This window comes from Ornithodoros turicata, chromosome 8 (assembly GCF_037126465.1).
Source record: "Ornithodoros turicata isolate Travis chromosome 8, ASM3712646v1, whole genome shotgun sequence".
NCBI classification, from domain to species: domain Eukaryota; kingdom Metazoa; phylum Arthropoda; class Arachnida; order Ixodida; family Argasidae; genus Ornithodoros; species Ornithodoros turicata.
Window position 1 is genome coordinate 24,652,168 of NC_088208.1, and position 24,470 is coordinate 24,676,637.

A 24,470-nucleotide genomic window follows, 5' to 3' on the forward strand; every position below is an offset into this window, starting at 1 on the left:
GATACGCGAGTAGCAATAGGCAAAAAGCAGAGAGGGACTGAGTTGGAGAAAATTTGGTTCCTCTCCCCAGGGGGTTTCTCGAGAGCTATGCTATAGGGACTGGGATACAACTGGTTCCAGGCACTGTGTCAAGATAGAAACTGCAGGCAACGCCCGTCCTGAAGAAAGTAGGAAAGAAACAGCGAGTTCCTTTTCTTTTTTTCTTCTTCACGCTCTTCTGCCTTTCGGAGCCGATATTCGTGCAGAACTTGTGAGTGTGAGCTCTTTGAGGAAAGTGACTGTGTTCGCGAGATTGTGTCTGATAGACTGACGTGAACATTGCATTCTGTTGTGTTCTGAGTATTGCGTTCTGCGCATTTTGTTTGTTTGTAACGGGTATGTTCCGTTTGTTGCTGCCAACAGACATAAAGCTCCTCTACTGCCATCAACATCATCATCATACTCTAGATGTTGCACGTCGCTGTACAGGCTGCACATGCACAACGGGAGAAGGCTTTTTTGTTGATAAACTTTTCTTAGACAAACCTGGCGTGATGGTATATTTCGTTCAATGCCAGGATTTCTGTAACATCGTGCCAGGTAGCTCAGGTGACAGACTAAATAGAAGCACTCTCGGGGATAAGTGATTTTTGAAATTTATAATGCGCAAGAAATAAGAGTACGCTTTCGTCTTCGAATTGGATATGGGATGCGAGAACTTTGCAGCCGGTATTTTCGTGAACTGTGTCTTTATATGCCTCCTTACAAGTTCCTGAATTGTTTTCTCTTTTCTATGCATATTTTGTAATCATCTCCCGGAATCTTGTCTCCGGATCATATTGGAATTTCATTTCACTGCGTTATTGCACTATTACTGTACCATATGAAATCCGAACGTCGTCGAAGCTGGTACAGTAAGCAACGTTGGTACTACGTTGGTTAACTCTGAAATACAATGCATTGTCTCCTGATACAAGAATGCACATTCCACGCCTGCTGCATGCAAGGTTTTCTGTCGTTGGAGTACATTTGGATTACAGCCGGCAAGCTTGTGGCATTAGCGAGTTTTAGTGCGAGTCTAATGCGAGTTATTACGGTGAACTGTTCAACAAACCACCGAAGGTGACCACCAGATAGCACAGCCAGCGCCCGCACCATTTAAGAACTTTGCGCTGAACGGATCATTGCTATGTGTCGTGCGTCTTGTTTGTGTGTCGCAGTTTTCGTTTTTCCTTTGTCTCTTTTTTCTCTGCGGCAACTTGGCAACCCCCCACCCCCCCGGAAGAATTCTATACAAAAACGACACACACACATAAATGGGATGATGATGTGGTGGGTCATTCTCCGTCGCTATGGCGGTACACTGCCCCATTGCGCTTGTGGAAGAGATGAGAAAGTGATGATGATGGAAAGGTGTCCTTTTAGAGTTCGTCCATTAGTCCAGTGCTGGAGAGGAACTCAGCAACAGCTCGTAGGCCTTGCATCAGATGTGAGGGGTCCGACCATGGCCCGAAAATTTTGGCTTAAGTCAAACTGGCGTTGAGCGACGCGTTGGAGAGCAGTTTCCATGAGGGCGCGCTCGCGATCGTACTGTCCGCAGACCAGGAGGACGGGATGGAGGTCACCGCGCACACCACACGTGGAACAGAGGCTGGACGCGCCGACACCGAGGTGGTGTTTGAAAGCCGGTGTAAAAGCTATATTAAGTCTCATGCGGTGGAAGACTGTGGTAAAGGAACGCGACATTCGCTGGGGAAGAGTAAGGGACAATGTGGGGTCAGCGGCCTCAAGCCTCACTGGCCCTATGATGCAGTCTCAATGGCAACGTGACATCACTACCCACTCTCTGCTTTATACAAAGGATAAGATAAAGGAAGCTATCAAATCTAAGCTTAGCAATGTGATGTCACTCGCTTCAAAGAAAGATGGTGATTGGCTTATCATGTTCGCGGAACTGCTATCGTGTACTTCCTTTCGATGTACAAAAACTCCCTACTATCAAACGCAACATTCGTAGACAGAGGTCATGTAAGCGGATGTTCGGTTACTTGCGCGTTCATAAATGTAACGACGCGTAGTTGTTCAGTCCTGCCGTACAGCTAGTGACTTTCTGGAGGACCTTGAGGCGGCAATTAACAGGGATGTTATTTATTTGCTAAAGTCGTCTACTCTCTCCGTCTATTCATTTCAATCTGTTTTTCACCGAAGCATGCTCTATTTGCAATCAGCAAATTAGAAAAAGTCGGTAACAGCCAAAATGGCGATGGCCGTGGACAAAGAAAAAAAAAGGCGAAGGAAAAGACGCTTGCTTCATCAAGGCTCATGTGGTGCACGTACACGTAGGAGAGAGAGAGAGAGAGAGAGAAAAGTAATTTATTCATTTCGGGAAATAGATGCATTGCCCTTAGACCATTGGTCCCTTTCTGGACTACATGCTCGGACGTTTATGCGAAGATCAGGGACTATTCGCAGTGCTCGGGAGTAAATGTCAGAGGACTAAAATAGGAAGTAACTTCAATCTAGGGGACAAGAAGCTCTAATTACTCCCGAATTTACTCTTTTTGCTTCTTATAGTGTTTTTGTTCAGTATTCGCGCCGCGAAGCAGCTGTGGCTATGAGCGGCGTACAGATGTGGACAGAGGGAGAGAGGACAGCAGGAAGGAGTGGCGGACAGTCTGGGGTGTTAGTATGCGTCCTGGGCCGACTTCAGGTGGAAACTGTGCCATCATTCGTCTGGAAAACCCAAGGAAAACCTCAGACAGCACAGCCGGCGGTAGAATTCGAACCCACCACCTCTCAGTCCTTATAGTGTGTATGTAAGCCCAAGCGAAGCAATATCTAGGTCCAATATCGGCTGGATACCGGCAATACTAGACCAATATTGAACCAGTATTGCCAATATCCAGCCAATATTGGGCCGAGACGTGATGTACACAAATAATGCATAATAAAATTGAGGTTGACACCGAGTATCATTGACTGGAGAGCGGTTTCGTTCGCTCATAAATTGCGAACGACATAACGGATGAAACGCGTTCCTTTTGTATTGTTGTTAAGGTAACGGCACCTTTCATTCCAACAGGTAATTTTTCCGCTTTAGTGCCCCTTTAATAAGACACTTCTCGTCACCTCACTTCAAAGTGCCCGTGACACAACGGAGTGGGGTTCTGTCGACGCAAGCCAGAAAGCATTCCATTTAGAAGCTTTCTTCGACTCGGTCGACCTCTAACGAAATTACTTCTCAATACGCGCGTGACTTTTCGCGGAGAAAACGGAAGAACAAGAAAAATGCGTTGTGACGTGCTTTGGGTCTATTAGGTTAGGCACCAAGAACAGAACTTGCCTCTTGTGAAGATGGATGTCGCACTCTTCTGGGTGCACATCTACGATAGTGAAGATGACACCTGCCTTTCGAGGTGAAGCCCCGAGCAAGAGGCATTATTGCCAGTGTTCACGAATTGATGAACAGGCAAGATCCTACACGACGACGACTCACCGTTTGAGTTTGTAATTTTTATCACTCCTATATGGTTCTGCATGCGATGCGGGTTGCTGTTTCCGTGTGCCTTCATATGTTCGCTGATTTAATCAGTTTTAGAGAATAGTAAGCGCACCCCCGACTCCCTGTACGTCTACGGACACGGAGCGCTCTTCGAAGAGCTGAAATGGACGAGCTTCGAAGAGCTGAAATGGCTTCTCACGATACGATTCGCAATTCGAGATTCCCACTACGCCGACGCGGCGCCACCTATGAGCGATCACAAGTACCTCACAATGAGGAATAAATCATCCTCCACCGTTACGCGCTTGCATGTAATGCATGAGGCTGCCGAGACAGCGTTCACACCTCGACGGGTCACCATATTGAATTCAACGAGACGGATTCGGAAAGGGGATCCCTCTCTTTCTTTCTTTTTATTTTTCGCTTAGGAGTTTGTTATAAAGGAGTACAGAGGGCCATCCAAAAAATTTCAGATTAAGACGTCTGATAAAAGTGTGTGTGTTATTTTACCGAATAGCGCGAAAGGTTTTCACGTGTGCAATTTGTTTTCCCAGAAAAAAACTCACATAAACACGGCTCGCGGGTTCCCCCTTAACTCGCCACTCCAGGTATAACGAGAAGGAGAAGGTATGATGCACGTCACCGATGACGTTGTAAGGAGAACTCGTTCTGGTTCGCCGGTCAGTGGGGTCAGCCGCCTTGTCCCTTTGCCGCCGTAAACCAGTTTTGCAGTTCTCCGGAGAATTGGGGATAGAAGGAGCGGCCCGAATCATTACCGAGCCAGGAGAAGGGCTTTTTCAGAACCCCGAACAGCCGAGTAGCAGACGACAGAGGAGTGGCAGACAACATTTCTCTAAAACCAATCAGCGAGCGTTCTCCTTATAGCGTCAGCGCGAGGCTCCAGGCAGATCACAAGCTGCTTCACTTATTGCTCTTCACCGCCGTTGCGCACTGTCGCTTTTTGCGGTGTATTTGCGGTGTATTTCTGCGATAATTATGACTCTGTGGTGTGAATTACTTCGCATGGTGCATCTTCCTGGCCTACTTAACAGTTTTATAGGAAGAAAAACAGGGTGTTAAAAAAGACTTCTGTGCTACTTTAAGACGAAGCAGCCTCCTTCGACATCATCGGGGCTGAACTAATGATTGGCTGGAGGCGATCTGGAGTTGGAATTATAGGGCACTTACGATAAACTTTTAAGTATGGTACGTCTTCACTTGTTAAGCGTCCAGGAACAAAGGTTCTACAATGAAATGTAGCAGACTGATTGCACGAGTGGCCCCACAACTCATCCGGCTCCGGCATCACTTCTACGCGTCTCCGCCAATGAAGGCAACGCGAGAGTCATGACGAGCTTGCGTCTGCCAATGGGAATGGCTGTAGCTCTCGGTACGACGACGTCAGAGCTTGACGCGTACGTATGATCGAGGGCTAATATCCCGGCAAGTACGACGCGTATAGAAAAATAATTGTACCTCAACACTGTCGCACGCAGTGCAGTTGACGCCGCGTTCTCAACTTCCGCTTTTTAATAACCAATCCAAGTAATGATAGGTGGAAGAAGAAACGGGATATTTCCGTAGATTTGAAGAGTGATCGCCGTAACGAGATCACGATCACAGCCATAGACAGACACAAATAATGTCACTGCCCCTCACAACGGGGCGTTTCACACGCCGGACGTTACCCACTATAGCCACCGAGCAGAGCAGATCTTCGGTCATTCTCTGTTGCCAGGTGCTTTATCTCGCGAAAGGACATCAGTGCCTTGTTCGATTTTCAAGAGCGTCTTGCAACGTAATCGCTTTCGATATCAACAACCAGGAGAAGAAGAAAAGCGATATGTATAAATTGCCCCCCCCCCTTCGGTACAGACACATAACGGTAAGACCAGACCTTCGGCAGCGAACGGAAACGGTTGCCTCACCGGGGGGCGTCCATTAGTCATCCTGGACGAAAACCAAACAAACAGACACACGACCACAAACACACAGTCTAGAGAAAATGAGAGATGAAGACGTCTCCTCGGGGATTTGCGGTTGGGTTCGACGAGTTGGACAGTTCCTTCAGGTTCGTGGAAGGTCGTCTCGCTAATGGCGAAAGTGTTATTCCCGTGTGTGAGTGTGGGTGAGCGTGTGTGTGTGTGCCACACTGTAGTTCACATTTCAGCGCCTTTGTAGAAGTAATCACAAGCTCTTCTCTTTTTTTTTCTTTTCTGTGCGATCGCTGCCGCTCAATATAGAGAGTAGAGTAGCTCCCGTGCCCTGTAAGCTTTGATGGGGCACTAAAGGAGCGTAAATTGCGATTCCTTTGCGGTAATGAAATGCGGCATTATAAATTTTTCCACTGTAGTGTCCCTTTAAGTGCAAGGAGGACGAAGGAACAACATGAAGTACTTCAACAGTTGGCCCTAGCGGGGGCGGAGGGGGGGGGAATTCGAGCGGTCTGCCTGCCTAGATTGGCTGCACGTTGCGTTGGCCCTTGGGGGTCTTAGGGGAAATGCGCCGCGGGACTGCATGCAAAATGGAGTCTCGGTGACCGGAGGATGGTGGTAGTGCTTCACGTTGTCGGCCTCACAGAGGTGGGCAACGTCATGACCAACCCTCTGGTGGAATGTGCGTCCTGGGCCGACTTATGTCTGACAGCGCCTAAGGAAAACCCAGGAAAGAAACCCTTAACAGCACAGCCGGCACCGGGATTTGAACCCGGGTACCTCCCAGTCCGGACGAAACATGCCCACCACAATTTACACCACCGCCCTTTGCCGTTTACTTTTTTGCTCAGAAATTCCGAGTTAACCCTGTGAGGTACACGGAACATATATGTCCCCGAAACGTAAACTGGACCACTTTAATAATTACCACCGGCCTCGGTGGCTCAGTCGGTAGCGTGTTCGCCTTCTGATCCCGAGATCGCGGGTTCGAACCCGGCCGAGGACGCCAGCAACTTGGTGGCAGGGTACAAGTTGCTTAGACACGCCGTCTTCCGCGGGACGTTAAATACGGGGTGCTGTGTGATGAGCTTTCATCGCACGTTAAAGAACCCTCAGGTGGGCAAAAGCAATCCACAGACCGACCGCTGTGGCGTCGCTCATGATCTCAGTTGTCTCGCGACGTAAACACCCAATTATATAATTATAATAATTACCGCCCGCATACAGCTGTAGACGGTGCACACGAAAGTCGTAACCCAGACTTGTCAGAATATCCGTTTTCGGTTGGCAACAGTGTCCGAAAAGGCCCATCAAACGACGAAGTTACACCACTATGGCGGGCTAGCCCGCCATAACTTAGTTTTTCCTTGACGAAGTAAGTGTGATTTGTGGCCCCTTAGCCCTGTCTATGAGGACAAAAGAATGGTCCAAATAGAGGGTTAAACATTCTAGAAACATTCACAGTCCCTGAGGGAAGTGAATAGTTCAGGATAAAATATTTTTGAAGAATGAATGACATCGGGAAAAATACAGGGTGTGTGCGGAGAAACCCCACTGCCATTTGCGCACATAACTGGTTGTCTACTCACTTGAGGAACTTCCAGTGGCGCACGATGGCGTATTTATGCGTGCGAAAGCTAAAAAAAATCCTGGAAGTCTTACTCAGCGTAAAAGATAATAAACAGAGCGCGAAAACGTCAGTGCAACGTCAGTCATGCATTAGAATAGGGCAACATGGTGGTCTCAGGTGAGTTCTGTGCAGGTACCGCTACGGGAGCTATCGGTGCAGAAACTGAAACGATGTCCCACGTGGATACTCGGATACTCATCAGTAGTGCCCCTAGCGGTACCTGCACACAACTCATATGAGACCGCCATGTTGCCAGATTCTAATGCATGGAAGCCGACGTTTTCGCGCTCTGTTTATATATTTACGTTGAGTATGGCTTCCCGAATTCTTTTTGTAGCTTTCGCACGCATAAGTACGCCATCGTGTGCCACCAGATGTTCCTCAGGTAAGTAGAGAACGAGTTACCTGTGCAAATGCCAGTTAGGTTTATCTGCACACACCCTGTGTGTCCCTATGTACCGAGGCGGAACACCTCGGCAATCCTACCACCGGCACGGCGCTGTCTGAGGTTTTCCTTTGGTTTTCTGAAGACTTTCTAGACAAATGTCTGCACAGTTCCCCCTGAAGACGGCCCAGGACGCACAGTAACCCCATCATATTGAGTTTTCTTTCACTCATTTCCATGTGTACCTAACGCATTATCATGCAGTTCGGCAAACTGTTCGGCAAACAAACGCCATTTCTTGCGCATAGGTGTGCAGGGCGTAATATTACTAATATGTCTGTGGCTGAAATGTTTCATTGCGGTTTTGTTTGTTTCAACAGTAACAGTCCAGTTATTTAGTACAAGAAGAAGAGGAAGCCCAGTTCCGTATTCCACACTTCTTCCATGCCCCTTCCACGCGAAAGTGTGACACAGATTGGAACCGAAGAGACAACGGACAATATCGTCTCGAACCATGGAAGCTGAGGAAGCAAACAACGCAGGTGAGGACGAAGTAGGGGTACTAGGAGTCGAGGACGTCATCCAACCCGTACCCAGCGACGTCCTCCTGTCGGTCGCCTGCCTGCTCTCCGTCCTCTTGACTCTCTTTGGCCTCGCCGCTGCTCTACAGACTCATCTGGTCCGCAAGTTGCAGCTTGGCATCTCAACGTCTCTTGTAGAAGTTCCAGTAAAAACGTCAGAGTCCCGATCTGCTCCGCAGATACCATCTCATCCACATTCGTCCCGTAGCGTCCAAGAACTGCCCATTGCTTTCCAAATATACCCCAAGGAGGTTTACAGAGGGAGTTCGAGGATCTTTTGCGTTTTCAACGATGGCGTGGACCGCGTCGGCCGGTCAAATGTTGCTTTCACCATTGAAACATTCCCGTACCATCTATGCACAGACGCGCTGTACTGCTGCTGTGGCATCGACGCCAGGAGTCTGACCCTCGTTCCCAGGTCCTCAGCAGCCACGGTGTTGAAATTTCACGCAATCAAGCTCCGGAATCCTTCCATTCGCATCTGGGTAACGGCAGGTGGCGCTAGTGAGGCGAATCAGGCTTTTTCGAGAATCGTGACGGATGCCGAAGCCAAGCGGCTCTTCGTGCGCCAAGCTGTAGACTGGCTTCTGTACTTTGGTTACGATGGCCTCAACATTCAGTGGAGTTTCCCAGATCTTGAGCACAGAGAGAGCTTAACGGCCTTGATGCAATCCCTGAAGACAGCGTGTGGGCTCACCAGAAAGCTTCTGGCGCTCGCGGTTCCCGTCGACGAGACTAAACGTCGGGGCTTTGACGTGGAGGCACTCGCAGAAATACTCGACGGCAACTCCATTCTGATGATGCAGTCGACCCCTCTGGAACATCTCTACAACCAGACGTTCTTCATACATACCCAAGAAGAGGTAGAGAAATATGCTCGAATCGCACAAGCGATTAACTCAACAACGAGCAAGGTTTGCTACGTGGTCTCCATCGCTGAACCGTCTCTGTTCTTGACCAACCGCAGTCGGTGGAACATCGGTGACGAGGCTAAGGGCCCCTGGAGGTCCAACCTCTCTTCCACGGCAGGTGTGTCGGCTTTCGATGACGTGTGCAAGCAGCATTGGATTGTATCGAAGAGGATGCAGTATGGTGTGTACTCGAGAAAAGGTGACCGCTGGGCGGGGTATCTGACCAGGGACACTATGCGAGAGTTTTTGATGGACATCACCAACGTGACTGGAGTACGGCGCTGTTTAGGTGTCGCCGATCCCGAATGGGATGATTTTTCGGGTGTCTGCGATACTAGAAGCCCGTACCCGCTGACTCGCGTTGTGTTTGCAGTCGCAACGGGCATTGAGAAGGCTCCTCGCCCGCCAGACGAAGATGACATCTGAATAGTCATGAATAGGACTTATATTCTTTATCTTAACAACATATTCTTTGTGCACTAAAAAGCTTTCGAGAACTATTAGAGCTATTGTTTTATTACTGCGCAGTAAGGGGAAAGGACCCAAGATTGTACTTAAAAGTAGGGCGCAAAGTACCTGGCGTCAATGGTACTTGAAGTACAGTACAAAGTACCACATTTTAAATGTCTTTAGAGTAAAGTACAAAGTACTGGGAATTGCACTTGAAAGTGCTTGTCAAGTGCACTGCAACTGAATTAGGGCAGTAGTCTAGGGAGATTTGTGCATCTTGTAACTTGCAATGTATTTGCAAGTGCAATAACCGGGACTAAGGAAGAGTGTGTGCTGCGTGTCTCCTTTTTGCGTCCAGCTTTTTCTTTTTTCCCTTTTTTTTTGCGCTGTTTTCCCTCTTATACACTACAACGTTAGTTTGCATAGCTCTACGTGTCACCGTTTGGTGTTGACAAAATTTGATAAAGTGGTCTTGTTTTGATTGGCTAAATGCAAGCATATTTTTGCAAATGCTAGTTCTGAAAGCCCAGCTAGTTATTGCTTACCCGTGAATATGAACCTACAGATGACACAATTTCCGTTTACAGCTGCACCAGCTGTGGTAGTGGAAAGTATTTTTGTTTCCCGATTTACTCATATCTTGGTACACTACGAAAAAGGAGAACAGCAATCTAATTTCTTGTTCAAGAATACTGCTCCTAGACACAAAACTTGCTTGTCATTTCCAGTCGAGTACTTGATGAGAAAGTACTAAAATTAAAGTACAGTACAAAGTACACAGCTGAAAGTGTAGTTAAAGTAAAGAACAAGTACTCAGAAATGTACTTAAGGTAGTACTTGTGCACTTGGTACTTCAAGTACTGCCCGTGGCTGTTATTGCGCTACTCTATTCGAAGAGTCGTCGTGGTCTTCTGAAGGTTCTCAAAGCATGAGTAGTGCATCGCTTTTTAGTTGGCGAACTCTGTAACACAAGTAAGTTAAGAGGAAAAAAAAACGTAATTTCTTTCCGCGCACCGAGCTGGCTGTTCCGCTCGCCGTCTGGAGAAGCGCACGTTCCGTATTGGTGTACGAACTGAAACAATGGCTTTCAGAGCTATCAGCCTTTCGCCTGTGCCACAACGCACGAAATCTCGTGTTTTCGGACTCGAGAGAATCAGAATCGAGCCATATTTGTTTTTTATGTGTTTTTCTGCGTTTGTTCTGTTTTCTATCGCTCCATCTATGTTTTTTTAGTGTTGTTTCTGTTTTCCGTGTGCTTTTCTGCGTTTCTCTTGTTTTTTATGTGACAAAATTTCTAGTTTTAAGAAGTACGGCGTCGCAATGTCATTATGATCTGCCTCCCGCCTAGCAACGCCTCCGCATTCCGCCTCTTGCTCCCGCAGCTGCAGCGCTGATGGCAGTCTTCCAAGTTGGGGCGTGACTTCATGAGGCTTCTAAACGTGAATGTTTACACTTGCAACTCTCAAGTATAGACTCTCAACGCAACAATTGCGTTGCCTTGATCTTCCCTCAAGGTATGCAGCGTTGGACGTGTCCTTAGAAGCTCTAAGATTGTTCGATGTCGAATAACGACCTGTTCGTATATCAACGCACTTCAGCTCGGGTTCGTGAGCTGGAAGAAAAAAAAAGGGTAGAGGAGGGCGGCAACGGCACGACCTCCGCAGGGACATGGACTCGGGAATCGCGTCGTAGAAGAAACGACGTTGCTTCTTTCAACAGCGCCGCGACCCTTTTCAGAAGAAACCCTCAGGGGCGACATTTGTTAGACCTCGAGAAGGAACGAGATATCGCAAGGGGAAGAAAAATTTGCCTGAGCCGTCGAGATCTTTTCAAAGAAACCGAGTGAGCACTGCCTGTTGTGATGGAGTGTTTTTCGTTTCTGTCTCGTATTACGTGGGGAGATGAAAGAGATGGACGTGCTTATGAGCACAGCGTGCTCTGAAGGAGAAGGGAGCCAGAGGGAAATGTATTATACTCTAATTTTCGACGTAGGGGACTTGGGGGGAGCTGCGGACCTTCCAACGTGCAAAAGATAGGCGTGATATGTTTTAAAATTTTGGCTCACACTCATCAATGCAAAAACATGGAGAAGTACGCTGATGTAGGGCGTCCGTGAATAACAACTGCGTGGGAAAGAAGTAATAGAAGGCAAGCTGTTCTCTCGTTTCACGCCCCCTAATCTACCGTGAACCATAGCCTGATAGCCACTGATAATATATCAAGACATGGTGTCACACATATTGTAATCGCATTTGTTTTTCTATTCTCTCTGTACCCATCTAATGCCTTATGGCCCTTGGGTTTTGACAATAAATAAATAAAATAACCAGCGGCATATAGCCGATCGGGTTTAGGCGTCCGCCCGTTGGTGGTAGTTAAGGTCGTACTGAAGACTGGGAGGTGGCGGGTTCGAATCCTACCAGCTCCTGTGTTGTCCGAGGTTTTTCCTGGATTTTCCCGAAGACTTTCCAGCTACACGAATGTGGGCACAGCTCCCCTCGAAGTCGGCCCAGGACGCATACTAACCCCCGCTGACTCCCACTCCTTCCTGTTTGTCCCTCTCTCCATCTGTCCACGTCTGTTTACGCCGCTCATAGCCACAGTTGCTTCGCGGCGCTAACATGGGATTAAAGTGGATAGAAACAAAGGTCTCAGCTCGGGGATCGCCGATATTTCGAACAGAGAATCTCTTCTACGGTCTCTGTTCGAAATATCAGACGCTCCCGCCACCTGTGACTCCCACTCACTCGTGCTCAGTCGTACACCCTCACCTCCCCCTCAGCTCCCCATTTGCTCCCTCATCGCCCGCTCAGCTCTCCGTCTTCTTCCGATCCACTAAAACTAACTCTTGTAGCGTCTACACGAATTCGCCACTATCGCTGCATTGCGCAAGCAACAAGCAGCCTGCCTTCAGATGTTATATACAGGGTGGGCGAAGATAAAGTAGCCCCACATTTTCGCACATAGCCAGTTTCCCTGCATACGGTACGAACTTCCGGGTGCGTACGATGGTGCATTTATGCGGTGCAAATCCAGAAAAAAAAAGATTGTGGTAACCAAACTTTGCGCAATAAAACCTCTAGCAACGCGAACTTCGGGACATATGGAGTGACCATATATTGCCAACGGGACATACGGCAGTGGAGCACAGTGGCATCACCCTACCGCTGGGGTGCCCTCGCGACAAGAAACCAAACGAGGCCTCGGTACGGCCCTAGCGGTAGATAGACGCCAACTGTGCAGTGACCGCCCATATTGACTTCTGCCTAGGAAAATGGGGGCGCCACGGAAGTGAGCAAACGATTTACGTGGATAGTTTTTTTTGTTACGTAGAGTTTGGTTGCTACCAAGTGTTTATTGTTCGATTGTTTTCATCCAAGAAAGGCGTCACCCCGCGCCACGGAATGTCCATGCGGTAAGCAGGAACGCCGTACGTGCAAAAATGTGGTGCTACTTTATCTGCACCCACCCTTACACCGCGTGACAGCTTTCACTTCTCATTCCTTTCTATGGGCCTTCTCTTCGCATCCACCTCACGAGATCACGCCACAAACACCAGGCTCTCGTACAAACGAGTCTACTTTCTAGACCAATCAATGCACACATCTCGCATTTGCAGAGAAGATCGACCGAAAAATCCTTTCCATTCCCTTTATTTACCATTCCCTCTTTTTGATTTCTTAACGCATCGCCGCATCCTTTTATAAGAAGGCCTCGCATAAAAGACCGAGGACTTAATCCTTTTTAAGGTTGCCGAGACAAAAGCCAGCCTCCTTAATGCAATTTCAGATAATTGCTCTCCCTTCAGAACCGCTGCGAGCCCAGGTTAAGTCGATTACCAAGTTGAAAGCTTCTTAGAGGCGCTCTCATTTTTTTTTTCTTCTCTCTCCCTTGTCTGGCTTTATGCAGATCTTGTTTGCACGGCGTGTAGAGACAATGTAGCTCAGTATATTTGTGGAGCGGTACTCGCCAAGGCGGCGAGGCATGGTAACGAAATCCTGGTGGAATATGTTGGGAACTTTCGTCGAGTGGAGATTCGGTCAATGATGCAGTGGGTTTAGAACACAGTGACGGGAAGAGTACAGCTTGCGACACACTTGTCAGCTTGAGGTCTATCCTGTCTGAAACCTATTGCAAGAATGTTGCTTCCGTGCAGCAGACACGTATAGCAGTGCAATACCTAGCTAGTACTTGTTTATGAGTCTAAACCACGACGTACTTGATAGCGACCATGTCATAATTGGCAATCCCTATCAGGAGCCCGTCCGCACGATCCGCTAGGGGCGCTAGTCATCGGCCCGCGAGATGTACATCGTGATTGGACAATGAAAACTTGAATTTTGAACACGCAGAAGCGGACGTACGACTACCGTAGCAGACGACAGCAATAGCTCCTATGAAAATGTGTAGAATTATGATGATAATCAACTTTAGAACGAAGTATCTTCCATGGGACATCCACCGCTTGTACAAAGTACTAAGGTGAGCTAAAGTACAAAGTACTGTAGAAATTGAGGAAGCAATAACCCAGCCGATGAGTAGCGCCACCGCTAGCCTCCAATGTGGCGCTGGGAAGGGGTCCGTACGACTAGTAGTCTATAATCTAGTAGGTCGTGGTCGAAACAAACAATGTTACAACGCCTGGACCGCAAGCCGTCGATTCCAGACAAGTATGTCGCAAGCTCTTGGTCGAAATATAGCTAGTATAGGTCCGCAGCGAAGATTTCGTGATTAATATAACTGCATAGTATCCCTGTCACATGATAAATGATCATTGAAACTAATGAACGTGTGCGTAGCGCCACGAGGCGCGTAACTTGTGAACTTCTGAAGGAGCATTGAATCCAATCCTCCCTGAAAGGTTCACACGTCGCACACTTGGTGGCGCAACGTGCATGTTTAATGACCGTTGGCTTGAATGGTTATTGAAGACCACCCGTGAGACAGAAGTATAACACTGCAACACGCCTTGCTGTTATGGACACCCTCGGAATTGCTTCCGGTACCGCTTCGCCGCCACGGAGGTTGAACTCCACCGGGATTACTCCCATCTTTGTCGACTTTCTATCAGGACCATATGACTGGTCGTCTATAACCGCCGCGTTCGAGGCATTGCTTCCTCTACTATCGCGAGCGCAAGGCAACTTGCCTCATTAGGCAAATTACGGGGCGACATCCGCGTGGTGTGGGTAAAAGCTGCTGTGAGCGGGGGGGAGAGATTGAACACGTGCAAGCGGGTACCATAAAAAACATCTTCCCCATAAATTAGTCATTAAGGCAAACCGCTTACGAGGGCGAGGATACTTTTGGAGCCCCGGCTCGCCAACGCCTACACACGGGTGGCAATTGAGAGGCAAATTAAGAAACGAGTAGAGGAAGTGCGGGTCAAGAGGTCTCGCGCAGGAATACCTGGACGATCTTATGCTCCTTCCCTTCTCGTTTCATGGGGCTTCTTGTAGAGGTACTATGGGGCACCTTGTCGCATGCAGAGAGGGATGTACCTCGAAAGTGATCAAAATCCCCGCTGCAAAATAAACTGCTGGAAATAAACGTTATTTGACTATAAAATGTACAGTCGCGCGCAGGAAACTGCAGACAGCGAACTTAGGCTAACCTCTGGATAGAAAAATGCAAACACCAAACTTGGACTAACCTAATAACAAACTAACCAACGCTTGAATAACTAACTGGAACTAACTTGGTTGAATGTTCAACAGGTGCCGCTTGCGTCGATCCCGTCGTATGAATGTGTGTATGAGTGAGCAAAAATGTAAGAGTGAAAGGAGGATGAGTGAGAGTGAGTGGCTGGTTTGTCTCTTCAGTTGACGCACCCCGAAAGTCGCCGGGGAGGCGTGTTAGCTTAGCTCAATGGGTAGAGCCCTGGACCGGTAATCCAGACGATGTGGGTTCGAGTCCTACAGCTAGCTAACCTTTTCAGCGACTTTCATCTTCATCGTTGGTTGAAGTAACCAACGCGGGAACATCGAGGTCCACCCACAGGGAGGTGGTAATGTTCCCTCTGTTCTACGTCATCGTCACGTCTTACACAATAATTCTGCCCTTGAGCGAACTCCTACGAAATACCAGGCATACACTTCCACAGACAATAGCAGTGCGTTGCATGAAATTACTGCTAACGGCTCATTTTCAGCTCATGCGCAGAAAAACGTACTCTATATACGATACTGATGTCCTGTAAATTGCGGGGCGCCTAGAATTAATATATTCCTGATCTGGTCATAATCCAGCAGGGAGAAATGAAAAGGATCAGGAAATAAAAGTTCACAACTGAATTGTGAAATGAAGTTGTGAGGCGAATCTTGGTACACTCTTCTGAAGGCCTTAGCGCACGTTACACAGGACAAACCTCCCAAGTACTTGTCATATCGGGAATTCGTGGGGCTACTACTTCACCAGAAAGTCAAATTATTTATCCAGTAGGAGAACAGAAGCTTCATTAATACACGTGTGTCTTCTTTCATTTTCAGCCACCTGTACACGCCTCTATGGCACACTGGAACGTCTGTGAAACTGAGCGTCTCAGGAAAACCCAGGAGAACCGCAGACAGCACAGCCGGCACCGGGATTCAAACCCGGGTACCTCCCAGGTACACACATTGCCCAACGTTCACAGTGACTTAGCTCTAACCCACCCTAACCTAACTTGTCATTAGGACGGTATAATCGGGAGCGGTGCCCGTCAAACCCGTATAAGGGAAGAAGAAGAAGAATGTGCTATTGCAGCACGTGGTGGAAATTCAACGAGACGCGCCCCAAAATTCTTTGACTCGTACGGCCACAGAAGTGTTCGTGTGAACGGAACTCGTGCTTACCCAGCCCATCGAATCGTTGCGGTGAGTTTGCTGGCCACTCCACTTCTGCTTGCTTTTCTGAAGAACTGCCCTATCAACTTTGTGTGCTGGTTCTTGTAGAAACCTACAAAGATATGAGAAACGATTGGATTGAATTGAGTGTCCGTTTGGGTGAGACCAGTTCCATTAGACTTTCGTCATGGTACAGAACTGTGCTATAGCAATGAAACTGCTTCGGGGCAATGAGGTCGCGGGAGGTTTAATTAGGTGTAGGTTATATCAGGACAGTTTCGGGTAGATTAGTTCAGGTTAGGTTCGTCTAGTGCCTTGGGGGGGGGGGGCGTATCCCCTTCACTGAGCACGCGCTGGAGGTGCCAGCATTAGACCGTGTAGGCATCAAACTTAGCCAACGTTAGCATGGATTGCGGGGCATGTTATTTTCTTACTTAACTTTTTAAAAAAAACTTCATGTTGCTCATTTCGGTCTATTCGCCACAAATATTCCAAAATATATTCGTATAAGTGCCATTTTCTGACTTTACGCTTGGCTACTTCAAGGAAAAAATGTTGATGATAATGATTATAATGATAGGAGAAAAAAAATGGAGATGTGAGCCCGCTCACTGCGGGACAAGCTACTCCAGGTCATAACTTGCTCTGTAAGCAAAAAAATGTATAATTGCATTGAGTTGTTAGAGCCAAATTCTCGTTGAGCACGTATTGGCGAAGACTGTTGCATTCAGGGGACCGTCTACGAAGTTTAGTTACCATGTGGTAGTGGGAAGTAAGTCTCAGCGAGGGGTCCAAAATGCGGAGTAACTATATCCTGGGGAACTCGTGCATGGTAAATTGTTTTACGCGTTCCGGGTGTAAATGTCTAATCCTGTGGCGCACATCTTCATAGTGCACGTTCCATGCCATGCCACACGGAGAAGTGCATGTTCGCCAAAGCAGCCTTCTTATCTTGCAAATCGTTATTCCTTATCTAGCAAACACGGTTTTCAACAGTGTTATAGCACCCTTTATGAGCCTAAGGAACAAAAAAATACGCCTACTGCTGTAAAACGAAATACTGTGTAAAATCGGCAATGGTGCATCTCTGGCCGGCAAACAAAGTCGGTTCGAATCCCACTGCTGGTGCGCTTTCTTCAACAACTGCCATCATTCAATTGTAATTACTCCCCAGTTTGCTACTTTTTCTTCGATAAGACTCAAACACTTTTTTTTTACGATGGAAATTGATGTTCTGAGGCTGGAACACAGAAGGAAGGACAACACAGCACACAAGCCGCTTGTCCTTTCTTCTGTGTTCCAGCTTCGGAACATCAATTTCCATCGTGTTCAACAGATGCCGCTTGCATCGCCCAGTCGTATGCATGTGTGTGTGAGTGAGAAAACACGCAACAGTTATGGTGGGCTAGAAAGACTGGTGTGCTTACCGCCATATTCAATACATGGAATGCGCGATGCCCCTGTTTTGAAGCCAAGCTCCTGAGCTCCGGCGCTATGCGCTCGCTGCGAACCAAGCGGGTTCTCGTTGAACTAGTCCAACATGTGCCGTGTGTGACGGTGTATGTGTGCTTGACTATTTTTATAGTGAATATATTTGGACCAGCACTACGTTGGTTTGCAGCACTGACTGTTTACTAGCATCCGCAGTTCTTTGTAACTAAACCACGTGACATTTGCTACCGTCACGTCTGCCTAGCCGACGATCCCTGCAAGCGAAAGATATCGGAATGTTGCGAAGCACGTGACCGCATGTCTTATCTTCGTTGGATGATGACAGACGGGTCGAAAAACAAAATAAAGAGCGGCTACTGCGTTCGAGAGCTCGCCTCCTTGATGGTTTCTTTCTCTTCACTCTTTCTTTTCAGCCTAGATTACCGAGTTGCTGCGTACAGGAAGCTGGGAACACTTTGTCACGGAACATAGGCCGATGGTAGATTGTTCAACTAAATTGTCATTTAGCTAAACTATGGCGCTTTCTATACAGTGTACCTCGCCGCACATTTTAGTTGTTATGTAATTCCTTTGCTCCCTATGTAACTATAAAGGAACATGGTATCGGCCATAAAAAACGAAATTGTAGCACCGCTGTAGTATTCTCTCTACACGCACGGTTTTATTGTTGACCAGTAGAACGACCGAGTCATATATATATATATATATATATAGCGCGAAAGATATATTCCTTTTCCTTGCTCCTTCTTCCTTGCTCCTTATTTTGTTGCAGATATACATGTGTATATATATGAGAGAGAGAAGAAAAAATGCCACACTTGTATTATTAACCGCAAATGCTTGAATGGAATTGATGTTATACAAAGGGTTCCTAGAACATCATGTTAAACTCATTTTATCCACTGATTGGGCGGCCTAAGAGCGCTGCTAGCGTGACATTATACAATAACAACGAATACACTGATGATAATAAATGGGGAAATTCGCCACCTGGGTTTGTGGCCCACAACCGACAGCCTTAATGCCGTCATTATAGATTATAAGGATTCAAGTTGAAAAGCGTAATATACATGTGCCCTATGACTTGCGAAGTGCCCGCTTAGTGTGCCCTCCCCGCCATATTACTTGTGTCATACTACCCTCATCGTTCTGAGACCTTTGTCTTACATTTTGAATTGATCCGTTCACCGTTTGTGCATCTGCATTTTCGTCGCTTGTAGGCGTCCTGGGGTGGTCCCGACTCTGTCGCGACAAATATCGCCATCTTTTTCTGTTACCTCATCACCGCCATCATCAGGTTATATTAAAAAGGGTGTAACATAGTTACAAATGAAACCTATTGACATTGAACACGGTTAAGGATATAATGTCATGATTGTTCAGTATATGGTCCCATGTAGAAGTGTAAATTAGGAAACCCCAACCGGAGTTTGAGACCTCATAAATGAAAATGCACTACTTGATATTGCCTTTTGCTATGAGGTATACTAGAAGTCAAGAGTCTTCTGCTTCAATACGTTATCTGTTCCTGGTGCCTAACACCCTTCACTGGAAATGGGACTGCCAATTACTTGGTTGACATTCAGATCACAAGATGGTTCTTGAGATGCACCATATAAAATTTAAGCATGACAGACCTGAAATCCAGATATTCCACGATATTCCTTGGGCAGATCCTTGTACAAATTTTAACTGGATCTGTAGCATCTCGAGAAATGTTAAAATGGCCTGAAATTTTTTCAAGGCCACTGTACACATGTCCACAAGAAAGTTCGTGTCCAAGAAGCTTTACAGGAGGGGGGGGGGGGTAATATGTTTATTAAGAAAAAAGGAAAGGTTAGCCAGGCAAAGAGCCGGCTTGCTATTCCTAGAAAAATGGGAAAATCGAAAAAGAGAAGGAAGGAAAGATAAAGGAGTAAACGGGGAAAACGAAAAAGACAACGTTTACACTCAAAGACCATGGCTGACACGCGAAGCTTAGCATCTTAAACGTCGCATAAACAAAATTAGACGGCGATGAAAACTAACCCTAGTTTCAGGTTTGACGAAGGCACTGAAGGAGGAAATGAGGAAATTAAGTGAGACTAAAAAGAAATATTATAGCTACGTATTTGTTGCGTACTCCCAGCAAATTTGGCATATGACTACTCAAAGTATCGAGCACAAGAGGAACAAAATGACGCACAGCAGAGAACAGATTATATAGAAGATGTGGCAAACTCCTAATAGATCTATCACCGTTGTCGCAACTCCCGAATTATTATTAGTATGACATTACTTTAAAGCAGCACTTGTATCTCTATTTCTTATTATGCCACTGTGCGAGGTAAATATGAAGAAGTCTTCTGCGGGTACATTGGCAAAGGAAAAACAGTGGATATGCTAGTCCAAAAAGTCTCGGGACTGATTACTCCAGGACGCGATATTCTGGTCTTCTGGGCAAGACAATATTCCGAATGATTTTCTTAGAAGGTACGCCGAGTAAGCTGCGCAATTCCTCAAAATTATTTTCCAGATATCGCTGGACGAAGGGACTGTCCCGAACGAATGGAAATGCGCTCGTATAAAACCGATACGTAAGGCACGAGTCCCGACTTTGGTTTCGAATTTTCTCTTCTTTCCAGCTTTTGTGAATTGCTAAAGCACATCTTTTCCAAACAATTAACATCATGATCAAGTAACAGCATTCCTTGCAGCATATCTTTCGTGAGGGCTACTCCGCTGTCATGGCCCTGTTTGATTTCATCCACGACTTTGCATTTGCTTTATATAATAACATACAAATTGAAATATTGGTTTTGCATCTCTCCAAGGCATTTGACCGTGTACGTACCCTATAGAAAGCTGACACATAATACCAAGATCATGGATTGGCTTCGGGACTGATTCCCTGTCTGATTGAACCCCATACACCTGGGGTATACGACAGGAGTCAGTCTTGAGACTTTTGCTGTTTCTTGTCTATATGCACGATATGTTAAGTAACATTAATTGTAAAGCATGTTTATTCGCTGATGACTGCGTAACATATCGCGCGATATATTCCGAAAAACATAGGGATGTCTGAACGTGCGTCCTCAATATGCCGATCGTTCTCTCTCTCTTTTTCTTTTTTTTTTTTTTTCTGTGTGCTTTGCTTATGGCTCACCTTGCTCGCCTTATATTACGCACCTTTGCAAAGCAGTTTAGAACACATCAACGAGTGGTGTTACAAATTGCAAATCAATTTGAACACCGACAAAACTGTGTCTATGCTGTTATATGTAGAACAAAGGCTTTGCCAACATCATAGTATACTTGCAAGGGAGTTTAGTACAAATATCTTGGGGTCGCTGTCCCGTCCGATTTTAGATGGAATTTTCACGTGCGCTTAATAGGCATCACAGTCAAGAGAAAGCCTCCTCTATCTCAGAAGAACACTTCATTATGCTACTGCTTAGGTCAGACTACCGGTATATAGAACACTCGTGCTACCGATCGTCACGTTCGCGATGGTAACTTGGGACCCCTTTGCTGCGTCTCTTTTGCGGGTTTCTTTCGAATTGTCGCTACTATACGAGTGTATTATGTGTATATATTATATAATTAACGTACGTTCCCTACTCCTTCCCAGGTTTCTTCTGGGACCAGTATTCTGAAATAAATGTATAAATCGTTATATTTTCGTGTCGTCCCCTTTGTCTTCCGGATTCCTTCCCTCTGCTGACTGCTCATATGCCGACTGTAATCAGCAATTCTATCGCTTCCGTTGGTTAGCTGCAGTTAACGTATATCTCACGCTTTTTCTTTCACAATCCCCCGTCACCGGACCTCGCAACCTGGAAGGTAAAGGTCGCTCAGATGAAGGGAACGATGAGCACATATCACGAATATCACTACCCAAAGGCAGAACCGGCTGCTCGAACACGTCTTTATCGTTATCAAAGTACACGTGTCCCAGACCCGAGGGCTGATAGGGACGCGCCGACGAATGTCAGCACTGATATCTGGGTGTGCCATTCGTTTGCTCCTGCAGGTGACACTCAAGGGGCACTTTGCATGCAGAGCAAAGAAAAGGCACGCTCATGGGTTAACGGCAGGTGTGTAATCACGTGACAAGTAGCACTGAAATGAGCCGCGTGAGGCGATTAGATCGCATAGCGCCGAGATACGCTTGGCGCCATCTCTCGGCAGGAACATCGGCGGGTACATATGAAAACCGCCGAATGGCTCACCAGTCCTTCTAGCCCACCATACAACAGTGAAAGCGGAATGAGTGAGTGAGTGAGTGGATGTGTTTGTCCCTTCAGATGGCGCAACTTTGAAAGTCGTTGGGGAGCACAGGAGTGGTATCCAATGCATTGCTCCATAGACGAAAGCGTGCTAGGCGTACGCGGTGCATCCTGGACAGGTCCTGGTCGCACGTCACAGCAGACGTCAACGCACACGTGACCTTAAAGATGGCGGCGCACGTGATTGGCGGTCAAACCGTTTGTAAATAATGCGGTTGTTGCTTCTGCGCGACGTTTTAGATGTTTTTCGATCACGGTAATTATTTCTATCCGATTTTATCCCATATTCTCGCAGTAAAACGCGGAGTTTTGCACATAAGGCCTTGTACTGTTGACGACTTCCAAAGATGTGACGATGACCGCGCGTTAAAACTCACTGAGCCGATGCGATAAACTAACGAGAAATTGGCTACCATGTTGAGGAAGAAGCACCGCATAGTTTACGCTGGCAAAATACGTTCATCTCTTGGCATTATGACGACGGAAATATGTCGGTGAGCGTCAAAACGACATGTAAACAAGGTCACATGACCTCAAAATGACGTTTTCTATGACGCGCGACCAGGACAAGATGGCAGTTTTGCCAAAAGCACCCGTTTGAGGGTAGTTACAACAATGGCGGGTTTGTGTCACCCCTGTGTTGGGGAGGTAATCCAAAAGGTGTGGATTCAAGTCCTACAGCTGGTTAACCTTTTCAGTGACTTCCTTCTTCCACTACTTTTTCTTATTTCTTTTACTTGGGGAGTATATGCTGTGCAAGAGTGACAGCTTCAAGTTTGGTTTGATAGTGATTCTTTGGTTGTTTCAGCAATCCCTTCCCAACCTTAAAGGACCATGACTGCCATCTGCGTGATTTGCATGGAACTTCTGGTGGGTCGAGAGAACGTTGTGACGACCTGCGGTCACGTGTTTCACCGTCAGTGTCTCCGGGAGTGGTTCACGTCTCAAGAGGGCTCCCAATGCCCTCAATGCCGCAACGTGACGGACACCCACCTCAAAAGGGTTTATATTACTTGGCAGGATTCGCAAAGCAGTCGTCGCCTGTCAACGAACGAAGCTCCAGAGCAAGCGTTGAGTGAGTTAACAGTGGGATGGGGATTAATTTTAGTCCCTTTCGAGACTAAACGCACGGTAGTTTATGCGAAAGTTTTGGATAATTTTGGATTTGAATTTGAGTAAAATTCAAGGTAAGGCAACTAAAAAGGGGAGTAATAACCTTCTTGGGGAGTAGAGGTTGTAGCTACTCCAAGTTACTCCTACAGTGTACACTCCTAGGAAGGGGAGTAATTTTTCGCGTTTTCAGGACTAGATACATTGCGACTATTAGGGATTTGGGGGACAGATTGCAACGGTTCATTTGCAGTACTGTAGAATGCTCCTGGATAGGGGAGTAAAATGGGAGTAACTGCAATATAGGGGACTACAAGCCGTAAATGCTCCCCGATATTTTTATCGTAGAACGTAGACTCTCAAAAAATAAGTAATATTAGCAATTTTGAGGGCTACATGCATTGTCACTATTACGAAATTTAGAGACTGCTTCCAAGAGTGTATCGCAAAAGTGGAGTGATTGCAGTGCTAGGGAGCCAATTTCTGATCAGATGACTAAATTGGGGACTAAATACAACCTACCCAAGCAGCACAACGTCTTGGTCCAATGTTGGGCCAATATTGGCATTGGCTATATAGGTATTATATAGGTATGGAGGTAGGTATATAGGTACTATATCGGTATAGGTATTGCCAATATTGGGCAAACCTTGAACCAATATTGGGCCAATATTGGGACAATATTGTGCCAAGATATCGTGCTGCTTGGGTAGAGGAGTAGAAGCCGCTATACCGCTGCCCGATTTACGATTTACTATTTTTTCTCGCAAAATCCGTGAACCTAAGTCTTTCGCCTACATCTGCTTCGCTCATTGTCTGTACGGCTTGAGGTGACTGCATACCAACAACCACTAACACGCTTGACACTTCCGTTCCATTTTAGGTCAACAACCTGGCGTGGCCGAATCTCCAAACCTCACCTTAACCGAGCGCATGATGTCGTTGTTCTGTGAAGTCAGCGCAGTGGCCCGTACCACGGCCTACCACCTTCGCCACAGCCTCCAGGAACACAGGGTCATCAACTCCGCTGTAGAAATCGCGTGCGATATCCAGAACCTGGCACGGTCGTCGGCAAACAGCGTTCGCCAGGACATTCAGCAGGCGGAGGTCCGGCTCAGGCGCGCCTTAGCAGAGATGGGAGTTGTGTGCAGCATTTCTCGAGCTCTCTGACACGAGCTACGTTGGACACCATTCTGTGTATAGGCAACGTGGAATCCTACAATACCGCCACTGCAACAGAAGCATACTACGGACCGCGGCATACAAACAATTGTTCAAGATTTCGTGGGAACGTGAATATAATTGTGCCTTCAGAAACTCAATATAAGGGAGCCAACGCGTAGAAATAGTGTAACATTGAAAACTAAAGTTGCTGAGAAAGCACTGCGCCGATACCCTTGCATTGTCTGGACTCCACATTTTATTGTCTGAATGAAGTTGT

General features: G+C 46.8%; 3 protein-coding genes and 1 non-coding gene across 8 annotated transcripts in view; 3 read left to right on the forward strand and 1 right to left on the reverse strand.

Moving 5' to 3' along the window:
* LOC135366738 (leucine-rich repeat-containing protein 15-like) overlaps positions 1-24,470 on the reverse strand; it is a 584,634-nt gene that overhangs the window by 522,410 nt on the left and 37,754 nt on the right. For 3 of the 4 annotated variants that reach the window (XM_064599600.1, XM_064599596.1, XM_064599597.1), the window contains exon 2: positions 16,206-16,308. The gene's annotated coding sequence lies outside the window, so the exon portion shown is untranslated. Of the gene's footprint in view, positions 1-16,205; positions 16,309-17,623; positions 17,646-24,470 lie in introns of those variants that run through there. The other variant, XM_064599598.1, reaches the window with a different exon arrangement.
* LOC135367555 (chitinase-3-like protein 1) lies at positions 7,945-9,348 on the forward strand. The gene has a single exon (XM_064600847.1). The coding sequence runs from the start codon at positions 7,945-7,947 to the stop codon at positions 9,346-9,348; it is 1,404 nt and encodes a 467-aa protein (XP_064456917.1).
* On the forward strand, positions 10,772-24,423 carry LOC135366744 (uncharacterized). 2 transcript variants are annotated; one of them, XM_064599607.1, is made up of 5 exons: positions 10,772-11,214; positions 15,861-15,980; positions 16,047-16,226; positions 22,728-22,994; positions 23,913-24,423. In XM_064599607.1, the coding sequence occupies exons 4-5, from the start codon at positions 22,754-22,756 to the stop codon at positions 24,197-24,199; spliced, it is 528 nt and encodes a 175-aa protein (XP_064455677.1). In that variant the 5' UTR covers positions 10,772-11,214; positions 15,861-15,980; positions 16,047-16,226; positions 22,728-22,753; the 3' UTR covers positions 24,200-24,423. The 2 variants fall into 2 exon arrangements, with proteins under 2 accessions (XP_064455677.1, XP_064455678.1); XM_064599608.1 differs by having other exon boundaries at positions 10,772-10,886.
* Trnat-ggu (transfer RNA threonine (anticodon GGU)) lies at positions 15,227-15,299 on the forward strand. The gene has a single exon. It is a non-coding gene; the product is annotated as a tRNA-Thr (tRNA).

What these genes read in the sequence shown, in the direction of transcription:
- LOC135367555 (XM_064600847.1), top strand. Translation starts at nt 7,945, where the DNA reads ATGGAAGCTGAGGAAGCAAACAACGCAGGTGAGGACGAAGTAGGGGTA.
- LOC135366744 (XM_064599607.1), top strand. Translation starts at nt 22,754, where the DNA reads ATGACTGCCATCTGCGTGATTTGCATGGAACTTCTGGTGGGTCGAGAG. An exon ending in AGCTCCAGAGCAAGCGTTGA is followed by an intron (nt 22,995 to 23,912) that starts GTGAGTTAACAG and finishes GTTCCATTTTAG; the next exon opens with GTCAACAACCTGGCGTGGCC.